The sequence below is a fragment of the Pomacea canaliculata genome, linkage group LG6, assembly GCF_003073045.1.
Source record: "Pomacea canaliculata isolate SZHN2017 linkage group LG6, ASM307304v1, whole genome shotgun sequence".
Lineage (NCBI taxonomy): Eukaryota > Metazoa > Mollusca > Gastropoda > Architaenioglossa > Ampullariidae > Pomacea > Pomacea canaliculata.
The window spans coordinates 1,339,259-1,354,952 of NC_037595.1; the positions used below are offsets into that span (position 1 = coordinate 1,339,259).

The following is a 15,694-nucleotide window of genomic DNA, read 5'->3' on the forward strand; positions in this document are numbered from 1 at the left end:
TATCTCAAGAAGAGAAAGTCGGAATTTTTTTGTCTTGGGGGGTGGGGGTGGTAATACTACCAGATAACCTGACCCAGTCATTTAAAAGACAATTTGCACCCTACTAGCTCTTCAACTCAGTGTACACAGGCGATATACTGCGTTTACATCAAGTGGTCAAGGGTCAAGTGTTTTGCGCCTCAAATATTAAAGTGCACGTGCGCACATAGACGCTTCAGGGGGAGCTACCCACTTCGTCACACGTCACGTCGTCGTGCACAGCTCCACACTGGTAGCGTCCCTTTACATCTGACACATTATAACTTGTTTAGACAAAAAAAGGACTGTAGTTAGTTGCACACATGTATGTGTAAATATTACAGTTCCTAGCAGTTATGTCAGTTGTGGAACTCATTTCAGGCCATTAAATGTGTGTTAAATGCACTGAGATTGCCTCCACAAGTAAATGCACTGGATACATTATTATTTTCTTGACTGGCATAACAAAAGCTACAGTATTTAAATATAATCAACAAAAGCAAAGAAAGAGGTATCATGTTTTTATTACTCAAAATGATGACAATGTGGATTTTAATACACATTCAAGGAACATGCGACACCCACACTTGCCAAGCATTACAGAACAGTGTCCCATCCACACATCTTTAGCTTTGCAACTGATGCATCCTTTTAACAAAACATTAAATGCTCATCATTTAAAAACATCTTCTTCCATCAATAATCTGACCCTTGGCAAGTTTATTCAGCATCATCATTCACAGTCATGTTCATGCCCTCACAAATTCATTTTAGCCCACACAACTACAAAAATAAAGCTAAGAAACAAAAAAGAATATTTTCGTCACCATCAATACAACAGTAACAATTATCCAGCAATATCACATTTTCACTTATGTCGCAATGTTACACATAAGAAATGTGCTCTATAATTTATTGAACTTTTCCTAAACTATACCCAGAAAACATATCCACCTGTAGCTAGGGCACTACTTGTATTTTGGCCTTTTATTTGGTTATCCTCAATGACAACCAGGCATGTGTATCCCATGTGAGAATGGATATAGCATCTAACTGATGTGTACATGCCTTCATAAAAATAAAAAGCTCTCTTTCGACATTTGTGGAGAATAATGAATGCAGAACTTTAAGGTTCAGTGGGGTCATGCCTCTTCTACTTGCTCTGTCTATATAAAATTATAACAATATAAATTTGATTAACAAATTGAACATTTTACATATATGACTTTCACATTGTTTACAAATGTACAAATGTTACTCATGTAAAAAAATATGCATTGAAAGAAAAAGGGCGCAAATGTTATTTTCTTCAAGTATGTCCACATTTTAAGTCAAAGATTGTTTTATTTCCATCTTGTAAATTTGGAATGTTGACACCATGTTGTATGAATACATGATATGCTAAGTTGGTGTAAACTAAGCCTGTTGAACTTAGGGGTTCTCCCCTTTTGTTAGCAGGAATTATTTGCACTTCGAAGAGTATTTCATGCATTGATTTGCATTAAGGTTTAGGTATTTAAAACCAGTTGTGCTATCTGAGTGTGCATTGCCTTAACTGGGTATAGGTTTAATTTTTGTGTGTGTGTAGCATTTATCTTTGAGTTGTTTAATGAGCAACAGGGAATTATTCATGGTAACACCCTCTCGAGACATAGCAGTCTACAAGAGGGAGGGGGAATTAATGGGTTTGAGTGACGAAGGCCTCATGAAATACATTCTTCAATGTATTGAGACAAGAGATTTTCTTGCTGACGGTAGACTTTACACTTTGCATAACTGCAGTTTGGTGAGGGGGGTGAACACGGTTCACGGAAACGACAAGACGTGTTTTCGAGTGCTCTCTTTTCATGAGAGCTATTTTTACTTATTATATAATAATTTGACCAGTTTCAAAATAAGTAAAGTGTGCTACAATTATACCAATATTCATCGACTTTATGCTGAAAAGAGCAAAACAAAACTGTCTGTGCGGATCGCCATCATTACGTTGATGTGAACAGACGCTGCAGTGTTGGGTTTGCTGCTCTCGCTTCTACTCATGTTATGTGGCGATGTGGAGCCAGACCCTGGCCCCACTGGTAAAGACACGATGATACAAACACGACTAGCTACTGCCAGCGCTTCAAGGAGTGCAAGTGCAGACAGGGTAGACAGTGCAGGACACACCAAGACACAGCACAGACCAGAGCCCACCCTGTCCCATGTTATGTCAGTGCTGCAGAACATGAACGCCAAGTTCCACGAAGTCAAAGATGATATCAAAAGGTTAAACGACTCAAGCTCGACCATCCAAATGCAAATGCAAGAACTACGCCATGAAAACTCTAGGATTCAACACGAGCTTGAACAACTCCAAGAAAAAAAACGACTGTCTACAGAAAAAACTGAGCGAGGTGTACAGGAAGATCGACGATCTCTAAGGAAGATCACAGAGGAACAACCTGCTGTTCTTCAGTTTTCCTAAGGACAAGGAAACGCCAGACGATTGTGAAGCCATTGTGAGTACATTTCTCAGAAACAAACTTGAAATTCCAGACAATATAAAGTTTGATCGGACTGAACAACAAGAACGACTCTCCAATCATCGCCAGATTTACATTTTTCTCATACAGAGTACATGTCATGAAAGCTAAGTACAAAATTAAAAGGATCAAAAATTTTTATTAGAGAAGACATCGTCGCGGGTGCATTAAATGAGGAAACTACTGACCCCACACATGAAGAAAGCGAGAAGTGAAGGAAAAAGGGTGAAAATGGTTTTTGATCACCTATATAATGATGGGAAGAAATTCTCTGCTGATGCAAACGGTGCCCTTACTGAAGAAAGGTAGAGTTCTGGCCGCCCTGCAAATCATTCCGCTTCCACTGATAAAAGACGAGCGTCCATCGAGTATACCTGGTGTTACTCATTGGTCGTGTGAGAGTGTTTACAAGTCCAAGGAATAAATCCCAATGAAGATAGACAAAAACAAATGAGAGTTACCCTGATTGTGGAAATGGAAACAGTGGTGATGATCAAAGTGCTGTCATACATAATAAACTTTCCTTTCTACATTTGAATGTATGTGGACTGCAAGGTAAATTAATGAACAATGATTTCCTATCTTTCATAATGTCATTTGACTTTATTTGCCTTGTCGAAACATTTATGGAAAACTTTACTTCTACAATCTTTTCAAATTATCACTGTTTCTACAAACCGGCTATTAAATTTAATAACCAAGGTCATCGTTCAGGAGGTATATTATGTCTCATTAACAATAACCTGATACCATATATTACAAAAATAGACACAAGTTTTCATAATCTGATTGTTTTGTGAATTAACAAAATCCTGTTTAATCTTGATAAAGATATTATTTATATATGTGCATATGTACCACCTGAAGGCTCTGCCTTTTACCCATACTTTGGTATTAACAATGGTATTTCCATCCTCAAAGAATGCTTGGTGGAGTGTATGCAAAAAAATGGAGAGATGATATACGAGAAATGTGCGGCTAGTTCCTCGGATTTTCAGAATTCTGGCATCATTTGTGAATTTCTATGGACAAGAACAATGTGTGTGCATTTCTGTTTGGTTTTCAAAGATCAAAATGTGTTCCTATAAGTCATCTTCTTGTTAGACTTCATGTTAGATGACAACTTGTGTAAACACGTGCTGAAAAAAATTTCTACTTCATCTACCCGATTCTGTATGGATTACAATAATACAAGTGAGCTCTCAAGCAAGTTTCAGGTATGATTGTTCCTATTTTATACATTTTGATCTATCATTATCAATTTGAATTATTCTTCTACCTCTTTCAGTTATTTTTTTTAATAATTTTTTTGAAAACCGGTAAAAACCAGTAAAAATCATGCGCACCAGTGGGTCAAACGGCCTCTAGCCTAGCCGTCTTCAAATAATTAAAATTAAAATTTTTGTCGGCGTTTTTACTTATTTATTTTCCTCGTCTGAAAGGCACTGTAGAGTGCAGGTGACAGGGTAGCATCTTAGAACACATCACTCTGTGAGTAGATGAATGAATACATAAGGGAGCCAAGTACTGGAAACTTTAAGCGTTGGTCCACTATAGATTACCTCCTTTTAAAGGATGAAAAAGTCAGGTATTGCATTATGTTTGAAAGTAGGCAAAGATTCTGTGATCAAGCGCCATGTTCAAGTCGGTTACTGGTTACTCAATTCAACATGGATTTGTACTCAAACAACTGAAAATGAGAAGAAAACAGTAATATTTAAATTCTTATGTATATTCTAATAAAATATATGTTTGTTTGGTATTTTATATCGTGTTTGTTTATATCATGTAAATTTTTGGGGTTAATTCCTAAGGGTTGACCTACTTTCCCGAATAGTGAATTCTCTGTCGTATACAGTTACAATCTTTCATTTGATTTTACTACCAATAGACAAAACCTATATTTCTTACATTTACACCACGTAAATGTTTTAAAAATGCTCTTTAAAATGGAGTATCACAGATAATTGTCTACACTGTTGGTTAATAGATATAAATTTTTGATAATTTTTTTAAAATACCGATCAAAATTATACTGATGGGTATTCAGGGCCTCGTCGACTGGTAACATCGCACGCTTCCCCCTACGTACTGATGGAGTTTTAAAGTGGAGTCCGTCATCTGGTGTCATTATCAAATTACCAGACCTTGTGTAGCGGACATGTGTGGTGTGAGAGATAGTGGGGTAGGGTGAATAACAGTCATGTAGCTGGCGGGATTGTCTGAGCGTGTGACAGTGCCCGCTTATAGTAAAATCCCCGTGCCTCTCACAACAAAAAAGTGACGAGAGTTGACCTCATGCTCTGGCTGAGTGAACCGCGAGTTAGCATTCCCAACGAAACTGCCGAGACGGATGGTCTTGATGTATGTGTTACAGAGACCGGGAATCAGTGAACTAAGTTCCTTGCCTAGCCAAGGTAATAGATTAAACATTTGCTGAAGTTCTAAATATAAAGTAGCATTTCTAAATTGTTTACAAAGGTGACTTAATTTCTAAAAGTAAATATGTTTCACTTGACGTTATGGCTCAGTATATGATAGTATAAGTTATAAATTCGCTAGACTAATTAGACACCGAGTTACAGGAATTTTTGGAGGGACCCACTAAGGTGTACAAGTGAAGTCCCAAGGAACTTTTGGAGGGGGCCCACTAAGAGGTATAAGTGAAGTCCTTAGCAGCGGCCAGGCCCGAGAGCCTCCCTCTGCTTGTTTCATCGTACGGGGTGGATTTCCGTCCGTCTACATCCAGCCGCGCTGTTCCGTGACCCCAGCGTCCGGACTCGCAGTTTGGAGTATGTTCTTAGTGTAGCTTTGTGTGTGCCAGCTACAGATATCTCGATGGAATATGTGAATTAGTGTATTCACGAGTGCATAAGGAACCTGATGTTCCTGGTGTAGCTTTGTGTGTGCCAGCTACGGATATCTCGATGGAATATGTGTATTAGTGTGTTCGGGAGTGCGTAAGGCACCTGTACGCTCATCGTGGACTGAGATACGCCGGACCTTTTTATGTTCGATGAGGTGACCCTAGCGAACAGTAACCATAAGTGTTTTCATATGTCTGAGCACTCTGACTTTTGTCTAGCGATTTGAAAAGTGCTCTATAAGACTTCTCTTTACCCGTTTAGTCATTTATGGTGCATGCTAGTGTAATGCTGAGCATGTTGTATATGAGGAGAAGCGCATGGTAAATCACTTTATTTGGAAGTTTGATGTATTTGATATGTATGGTTGAAGTTTTTCGTGTGTAATATTAAATGGACGTCCCATCCTGAAGTGATCTCGTGTTTGTTTTATTTGAAAGAACCCGCAGTCCGACGGCCGGTCGTGACACCTTGTGAGATTGATTATTTGAACTCCTTCTCTACAGCCCAGTTTACTGTGGTGTGAAGCTGTCTTCAACTAGGGAAGTGGAGTACAACACATCACGCTGCGCATAAATACAAAAGGGAGGAAACTATTGGTACATTCAGTTCTAGTATGGATTACTTCCCATTAACAGTGAAGAAAAAAAAAAAAAAGTTGACCAAATCTGGTGTTTTGCTATGTTTGAACGTAGGCAAGGTTTCAGCTGATCAAGTACCATGTTTGTGGTAGTTGCAGGTTACTCAATTCGACATGGATTTGTACTCAAACAACCGAAAATGAGAAGAAAACAATAAGTAATATTTAAATTTTTGTCTATTCTATTAAAATAAACATTTACTTGGCACTATTTGTATATAATGTACAAATAGCTTTTTGAGAATTTTCTAGCTTTTGACCTACTTTCCCGGTCTTCAGCCCAAAGTCACATATAGTGAATGAGTTAAGAACAGATGCAAGTGACAGAGGTGTTGGTGCAGTCCTATCTTCATTGAAGCTGCTGTTTGTTGCCTGGGGAAACTGGTTGTGGCATCAGTGTAAGGGGCATTACGGACAGTGTGTAAAAGATCACCTTTGTCTTTGTGGCCGCCATTTGTTGGGAACCCTGACATTGGGAAACGACTGCTGTGGTGTTTAAAATGATGTTCCAGCAATGGCATCAGGCTGTACAAAATGAGCTTGAATGCCCAAAAGTGATGTCATCTGAAATAAAAATGGCACGCACATAAACAAACATGCACACATCAGTGTTTTTATAGGCTTCTTGAAAAGACAAACACAAATAAACACACATACTTCAAGATGTCTCATATGCTTACAGAGAAGACCGCCATTTGCCTCTGCTATGGACTGCTCTTCAATGGTTGTGCTATTTCACTTCTTCCAATAGACATCTTTATCCACTAATAGCTTCTGTGTGCTATTTTTTGAGGGGCTTTTTGTCATCTTGCTTTGGGATTTTTATTTTACGGGATTATGAGTCTCTTTCCAGTACAATTCTACTTTTCCACCATTGTGGATCATGCTGTTTTTCATTTTCTTTTTTATGAACCTGTACTTTGTTAAATGTTCTGTAGATTAGATTTTGGATCTTATGTACTTCAGTGATGTCATCTGGTGATAGATGTGTTTGGAGTCATTCTGCATCTTGTAAATCTCTGGACTGCTGTTCGCATTTTTATTTCCAGGAGACTTCTTAAAGCAAGCCAATGGCTGCGGTTTGCTGATGCAACTGTAGTGAGTGAAACTTCAAATGCAGTATCCCAAAGAATTTTTTTTTAAATTTTTGTCTAGGCTGAAGTTGAGACTGCAGCGCTGGCAGGAAGGAAATGAGCAAGTAAGATGTGTCTTAAAAGTAACTGGACTGGTGTCACAAAAAATTTTTTTCAACTTAAAACAACAAACTACATGGTTTACCCTTTAAAGTAATCTCTCTAAAGTGTAATGCACTTTTGCATCCTTCTCTGCAATATTTCTATGTACTTCTGGAAGGATTTTGCTGGGATGCTTTTCAATTGTTACATCCTTCTTGATGGCCTCCTAGCCTTCAAAAATGGACCATTGATGATCTCCTCAAGTTTGCGAAAAAGAAAAACAGACACACAGGGCAAGATCACCACAACAGTGCACCTGCTCACATTGCCCTGAGCATTCGGCAGTTCCTGGCCAAGAACACTGCCATACTGGAACAACCTCCCTATTCACCTAATCTTGTCCCGTGAAACATTTTTCTCTTCCCCAAGTTCAACGGGATCATCAAGGGGACAAGCAAGGCAGAAGCAATGGGGAATAGTTTTCCGCGGAGCTAGCAACTAAGGTTATATCATGGCTAGGCAGCCAGCCCTGTAATCAGATGCCACATGCAGAGAAAGAACAGCAAGCCCGATATAGCTGAACCAAGGACAGCCAACCGCATGACAGAGGAAGGTGGAAAAATAGATTAGACTTGCAGGGGATTACTCTGATGGGAAAACAATGTAGTTTGTTGTTTGGAATTAAAATAAATTGTTTGTGACACCAGTCCCGTTACTTTTCAGACACACACCTTGTACATATTGACAAGAACTATTCAAGCCATGACATTAGGGTTATCAATGCCTTTGAAACCTACAGCATGCTATGTATGTGGTTCTTAATCCTGTGTCCACAGCATCTGTGCACTTGAATCAAACTTCCTAGATGTGCTTTCATCCTCAAATAAGTGTCACTTTTCAACTATGAAGGTTTAGTAAGGCTGTAGATCACCTAGTTGCTTATAGCAATCATCCTAGTTTCAAAATAAGCAGCTACACTAACTGGCTTCAAATCAACTCTTTTGCTTTTGAGACCAGCTGTGTGTTTTCTTTTTGTGCAGTGGTTTGAGGCTGCCTTTAATTAATTTATTATTACATAAAACACAAATACATCATGGTGTCTCACAGGTTTCTAGCATAGACAATTTCCCCTGGTACAGAATGTGCTGCTGTAACCCTATTTTAATAGTCAGATTCAACAAATTTTCAATAAGGTGAGCAAGCAGATAAAATTAAGCATGTAACTACTATTTAATTTTAAACAAACAATTAACTACTGTCATTATAAAGGACAAAGATTTGGAATGAAAACGAAGGACTATATCTTACAAAGTTATTTTCATGACGTTCGATTAGACTTTTTTCCATAATGATGCAGACCAGCATCACAAACAGAAAATTCATGCCTGAAAATATTTCCTGACCTGTTTGAATTTTGCCCTGATATTGTCAAGCTGTTCTTGTATTGTTGGTGTGTTTGGATCCAACAGCAGAAACTGTTCAATTAGGTGTAACAGGCTCTCCACGGTCTTGTGCACCCTTACAGCAAGAAATAAAGATCAAGAAGCCTACTAAAATATTTTCACAATGAATCTCAACAGATTCTAACTTATTATAAGGTGATCTGCAGTTGGAAGAGGGAGGGGAATTTGTGTTTTATGCTGAGCCAGCAACTAAGGCTATATCACGACAAAGCAGCCAGCCCTGTAAATAGATGCCACAAGCAGAGAACAGCATGCCTGAGAGAAGATTTAAACCCATGACAACTATTCCTCACTTCTAACTGTTGAACCACTGGACCGCAGAGGTAAAGGTAGAGGAAGAATCATGGGGCCAGAGCTACGACAGCACTCTTCACTTACTATAAAATATGTCTGTATACATAGAAAAAAATGTGATACAGCAGGTAAGAATTGGAATATTTACAGATAATCTACAGATGGTGAAAAGTCAATTTAAAGCCATGCTTCCTCAACTAAACGAAACACAAAAATCAGCACTCTCTAAATGTGAAAGTATGTTGTTTCACACAGGTATTGAACTGGCTAGTGTGCATGTCTAGTTTGGACACCACTACTCTAGTCACTAGCCTGTCTGCAACCCCACCCCAACATACAATAGTACAGTGGTTCTTAACAGGGGTTCTATTGAACCCTAGGGGTTCGGTGAGTCGGTCTCAGGGGTTCGGCGGAGCCTCCGCCACAGAGGTCAAGACACACCCGACTGATTATGTAAATTCGTGATGACACTAAAAAAGGGTTCAGTGAGTGTGCATATGAAACTGGTGGGTTCGGTACCTCGAACAAAGTTAAGAACCACTGCTATAGTATCTACTAATGACTACCGTACTTTTCTTCTTGACCATCCTCAAGCACATCTTAGTGCTGTCAGAAGTCATAGTTACTCCTTCATCCATTGTGGAGACTCTTAAATATTTGGTACTTCCCTGTTAGTGTAACAACCTTTTAAAATTATCATTTTATTTAATTTTGGCTTTTAACCTGAAAGGGTTTTTTTCAAAATGTGCAAACTATTTGAAATAACAACAAAAATGGATGCTAACATGTTTTGCTTATTATTGATTCAATTCAAAAATAAGTTTGGAGTACATATCACTTCCTATATTTGTTCTATTTCATAAATTTACTACAAAATCAAAGTTAGCTACATTTGTTGGTGTTCAAATCATCCATGCTAGATATATACTGATAAACTGCATGTCTGTCAAGAATTGATCCATGTACAATAAAAAAAATCAATAATTAAATTAGTAGGGCAGAAACCCTTAGGAAAGCTTGATGTTTGTAACATAAAAAGTGAAACATACAACAACATGTGAATGCCAAAGCAAACATAAACAAAGTGCATGGTCGAAGACAAACCAAAGACATATGCTGAAGAGTCCCCTGAGATATGAAAGGTGTAACTGGAAAAGGCAGTTTTCGGCCATTCCATTATTAGGAAATCTGGGCAAGATTTTTGGGAAATCTGTTGTTGTTTTTTATTCGGAGAGGGCAGTGTCCAGCTCCCTACCTCACCCTCAGGAAATACTTTACACAGTTGAGTACTCATCCTACCATTCAACAGCTGAACTGATTCTAATTGAACCTGTGCATGTTGAGGTTTGGATATCAGTTATCTACTTCCTTTATATGTGACAGAAATTGTAACACGTTTAAACTGAAATGTATGATGATTTTTAGCATGATTTTGATAATTTTGTCCACAGTGTCTAAGAAAATCTATTACATCCCTACCTTGGCTTTTGTTGCTGCTCAGCAAGAGGTCTGCATGCATAGGCAAAGCCTCGATAGAATCCAAGCTACAACACCAAATTGAATAAAAAATTGCTTTGCAGGCTTATACAGATGATCAAATTCAACCTCTAGATGCTAGAAGTGAGCCTACCTTTAATCACCACTTCACTAGTTTATAGTTGACAACTGCCTTAATTCTTTTTTTAATTCTCCCTGAACTCAAGAATGATACATGCTTTTAATTTTACAATTACAAGACAATAGGCTGTTTAAAAAAGTCGGTTTGCACTAATGTTATGCTGTATTTTTCAGCCACTACTTTGAATAACTTACTTCAGATCCAATTTCACCTCCTTTAACACAACCTAGACGGTATCCAGCTTCTAAACCTCGCGTTCTTCCAACTATCTTTCCCTCTGCAAAACCTTCATCTTGGCACCTGTAAGCACAAAAAAATAAATTAAATAAAGGACATAAGATGTGGTAAATAGACATTAGACGTGATTATGAAAACATTGTGGGTGCAACTTCTAAACCCATGCTTTTCATAAAACCTACAGTTTAAAAGTTTATAACCCCACACTTTGAATTGTGGCTTAGCTAGGCAATAGGTAGATAACAAAAAGTACCTGTTCTCGTTTAAAAACACTGCCTCCAGAAAGTCGCTACCATCAACATCCATGCCGTGATTTTCACAACAAATTTACGGACCACTCTTGGCGCTTCTTGACGATTATGCGCATGCGCGGAGACACTGACTGCTGCAATATCATTGGATAACGCTTTGTTGTTGTTTTCTAGGGATAACTCTACTTCATCGCTAGAGTTATGGTTTCACGTGCGTCGGAAGATGAGTCAAGTCAAACAAAATAATATAAAGCTTCTTAATGTTCACAGTGGATTAAACTCTCCAGGTTTAACTGCTGACACTGCGGTGTCCAAAGGAGATTACCAGTATTGGCACTACGGTTGTGATAATTTTGACGACAGAGTATGGCTTACGACTTAACTAGTAAAAATAGTATTTCTATTAGTAACAGACTGTACAAGTCACCTGTGGTTTGTGTTTGTGAAATTGCTCACTTACATCAGAGTACCCGGTTGTGACAATAAATAAATATTTTAAATATGTACAGTCAGTGAATGAATTTATTACTATATTAACAGGAAAATAATATTCCATGGACACCGTCACTAACAGTAGTAAACAGGGATATTTGTCACAAAAGTGGAATGAAGTTAGTGTGTCAGATCAAGGGCTAGATGTAAAAAAGCACAACTTTTGCTCATTCTGTTGCCTTCTGACACTTGAATTTATCAAAACGTACGGACAGATTGTATTAAACTATGCAACTTTCAAGAAGAGTTCAAACATGCAATCACAAGAACTGAGTAATATTTCTTCATCCTTTAAATGGCTATAGTTTTCATTATATAAATCAAATATTAAGATGGAATATGAATGAAAGTCAAGAACTGGACTTGTGATCTGACAAGGCTTCTTTGATATGTACCATGTGCAATTGACTAAAATTCTAAAAATAATTTACTGTTTTATGCATATAGTTTGAGTGCTATTACCATGTGTAAAAAAATTACAGAAAATTTCCTTCTTTAGAGATCCTCTATCAGTCATGTTTACACAACTGTGTTTATTGCTTCAGGGTTGGGGATGCGGATACAGAACATTACAGACAATGTGCAGTTGGATTAAATATCAGCTTGAAGCCACAAATCAGGATTTGTGTAGCACTTCATATCCTGAGGATGATAGCACTCCTCTGCATCTTCATAATGAAGATGCTTACGGCATTTGTGTCATTGCTAGTGTTGAGGACTCAGTCAGCAGTTCTATAACCAGACATGAGAATACTTTATCAGATATTGGAGTTAGCGATAAAATTACCCAGAATATAAGCCTTGGTGTTGGCAAGGCAAGCATTAATGAAGTGCCAAGCATTCCAAATGCCCAAGAAGCCCTCGTCACAATAGGAGACAAGCCATCAGAATTTTATGGCTCACATCAATGGATTGGCAGCTACGAAGTTTGTCTTTGCATTGACTACTTTTTCAAAGTGAGTATTTTCTTATTTTAGTTAAGGATTTGTGTATGCTGGTTCATTGAAAATCCTGCTACTGAAAAAAACAAAACAAAAGAAAAAAATCTTTTCTGACATCTATTTTTACAGCATTTCTCATCCTTGGAATACACAAGGTCAGAATATTTCAAGTACAAAACTTTTACCTGTTTATTGAATATAGTAACTCTTTAAACAGATTTGAGTCAACATCAAACTTTAAAAAATGAGAGGGGATGTATATGTGTGTGTGTGCTTGCATGTTTATTTAAGTTAGACTGTTATGAAGGGTTGCAATGTCATTGAAAAGACTAATACGAAAAAAAATTGTTGAAAAAAGATGTGATCAACTGGTCTCTTATTCTTTTATCAGGTTCCTTGCAGAATTCTTCACGTGTCTAAAGGTTCAGAACTCAAACAGCATCTATCAGCTTTGAAAAATCACTTCAAGAACCTAGGCAGCCCTGTTATGATGGGTCAGTTTTGTTTAAATTGTTGCCATAACAAAACAATTTTCTTTGGACTGCAGTAAAGTAGCACATTGGGAAATAACTGTTTTTGACCAAGTATGCAATTATTTTATAAATGGTTAGCTCAAAAATTTATATAAAAGCTCCCTTTTTATTTTTATCATGTTATTTTTCTTAAATTCTTTTTCTTTTGATGCTTTGAGACTTGTTATTTACATGACATTAAATGTCGACCTATTGGTGAAACAGGTGGTGACACAGATAATGCCTCAAAAGGCATTCTGGGAGTTTGTACAAGACCCGCTGCACTTTTAGTGCTTGTGAGTTATTTTCAGCTTCAGTCTGTGCATACACATGTGAGGGAAGAGGGATCATGTTTCAGGAAATTAGTGCAGATAGTTGACCTGATGCATAGAAGTATGCTTCTTCTGTCATAGTTTACACTTTTGACAAATATTGCATGCAGTTTATAAGAACGTAGTTGACAGAGCTTGCATCATTCTGTGGGATAAACACTTGCATCATTCTGCTACATTCTGCATTAAACCTATAGAAAAATAACCCTGCTACTGGTCAACTGCTGTTTGCAGGATCCTCACTACTATGGCCCTGTCTCTGACGTTGCCACATTGCAGGCTGCAGGTTTCATTAGATGGACTCCTATTGAGGATTTTCACGAGAATTCTTTTTATAATTTCTGCATTCCACAACTGGCTGCTGCAGAGGAAAAACAACAAATTATTTAGTTATCTATCTTCAAGGGTTACTCTAGAACGAATAAAATATTATGATGTGCACATGGCAGATGTGGTTAAATGTCCTTGTTAAAAAGATAATATGTGTGTGCATTTGTATGTAATCATATGTCCATGCCAAGACAGCAATGGCTGTCATCTCACAGAAAGCACTGCTGTATTCAACCAATAGACTGAACATTGCATAGATCTGTACAGCTTCTAGCTGAAGAGGGTTACGTCCTTCAAAATAACCAGACTAAACCTACATACCTACCACTCCAACGGGAAGAGGTTGAAAAAACAATGTGCAGTAAGACAGGAGGAAAATCACCTGGTGTTGATGTCCCAGCTGGCTGGCATAGAACAACCAAAGCCCGCTTTGCTCTGTACCAAAGAGTCTGAGAATGCAAAGAAGGGCCCAAAGAATGGACATAGTCAATAGTCATACCTTCCAAAGATGGAAACAGCAAACAAAATTGCCAGAACTACATTAGAACAAGCTTAATCAGCCACCTATGCTGAAAATAATACACAATTTCATCAGCATCACTAATGAGGAACTGCTTGCAAAAGAACAGGCTGGCTTTAGAGCAGGCAGGAGAACAGTCAAGTAAATCTGTAACTACCACATCCAGATAGGGAAGCATCTTCAGCATCATCAAGACCCCTATAACAACTTCATTAATGCTTTTGGTAGAGTCTTGCATGAGGGACTCAAAATTCAATGTTGAAGAGGGTCTTGTCCACATCATCAGAGTGCTGTACGAGCCAAGCAATGGAGGCTTTTTTTTCACACAGCAGTAGGCTTTCGTTGCTTCTACTGTTCAACATTTTCTTCGAGAAAATTATGCATTTAACCCTCCACGATCATCACACTTCCTTTTCAATGGGTGGAATGTCATTTTGCAACCTATGCTTTGCAGAAGACATTGATCTGATAGCAGGCACAAACAGAACTTCAACATCGTACCAACAGACTGACCAAGTGTCGGAAGGCATATTGAATGAAGACCAGCACTGACTAGAATAAAGTCAAGGTCTTTTGAGAACAGCATGAACTCCTTATGACTTAAAGATGACTTAAAGATGGCAGTTCCACAACATATATCTGCATCAGACAGGGTCTGCTGCAGCCAGAATATCAGATTTACGATGAAGTACAATCTGTACAACTCCCTATCACCAATCTGCTATCTCCCTATCTGCTTGCCGCCACAGAGAGTAAAATCTTATTGTTCAAGACCAAGTATCTGAGGAGACTGCTCCAGATCAGGTGCAGGGAACACAAAACCAATGAAGCATCATTACCACACTGGTAAGACACCAGGAACCTCTGTAACAGTTTGGCATTGTCAACCACTCTGGTTTGGCCATGTGATCTGGCACAATACTTGGTCAACGACTTCAAGGTATCTTGCAGGGTGGTCAACACTGCAGTAGCCAGAGAAATAACAGGCTTGTGAATGCGAATGGACTGGTCATTCAGTGTAGAACCTGCTCACTGTCGCCCAGGACTGGTGAGTGGCAGGCCTTGTCATCTGCTGAAAACCTAACAACCAGTTCCAGTTAAGGGACAAATGATGATCATGATATGCAATTTTAATGTGTGAATGCTTTTTAATATCAAGATGCCAGTTGCTTCATTAAGAAAAAATGAAAAATCTAAAATGTAAGCAAATGATCAACAGGAAGAACTTTCTCTTATTTTTGCCACATTTATTGGTTATTTTGCAGAGAAATTAACATCCCCATTCTATAATATGTAATTGAAAATGTACATGATAAAATATCATTAGTGCAATACTTTATTTAAAAAAGCTTATTTACAATAAGGAACAAAAGTAATACTTTTGGCAAAAAGGCACATTACTTTCTATCACTATACAGCTGATGGGAAATACTCACCAGTTCTTGCATTCCTCCAATATTCTTTCAATATACCATACAACAAAAC

At 38.0% G+C, this 15,694-nt stretch overlaps 2 protein-coding genes across 5 annotated transcripts; one reads left to right on the top strand and one right to left on the bottom strand.

Annotated features, from left to right (window-relative positions):
• Positions 1-526: 526 nt before the first annotated feature.
• Positions 527-11,215, bottom strand: LOC112567183 (oral cancer-overexpressed protein 1 homolog). Its single transcript, XM_025243775.1, has 5 exons — positions 11,085-11,215; positions 10,789-10,894; positions 10,456-10,520; positions 8,623-8,737; positions 527-6,608 (listed from the first exon to the last, which is right to left on the bottom strand). The coding sequence occupies exons 1-5, from the start codon at positions 11,135-11,137 to the stop codon at positions 6,540-6,542; spliced, it is 408 nt and encodes a 135-aa protein (XP_025099560.1). The 5' UTR covers positions 11,138-11,215; the 3' UTR covers positions 527-6,539.
• A 42-nt stretch (positions 11,216-11,257) lies between these two features.
• Positions 11,258-13,807, top strand: LOC112567180 (ufm1-specific protease 1-like). 4 transcript variants are annotated; one of them, XM_025243770.1, is made up of 5 exons: positions 11,258-11,446; positions 12,120-12,530; positions 12,907-13,009; positions 13,253-13,323; positions 13,594-13,807. In XM_025243770.1, exons 1-5 carry the CDS (start codon positions 11,306-11,308, stop codon positions 13,747-13,749), a joined length of 882 nt encoding a protein of 293 aa, XP_025099555.1. In that variant the 5' UTR covers positions 11,258-11,305; the 3' UTR covers positions 13,750-13,807. The 4 variants fall into 4 exon arrangements, with proteins under 4 accessions (XP_025099555.1, XP_025099558.1, XP_025099556.1 ...); XM_025243773.1 differs by having other exon boundaries at positions 11,295-11,423; XM_025243771.1 differs by having other exon boundaries at positions 11,304-11,467.
• Positions 13,808-15,694: the final 1,887 nt, after the last annotated feature.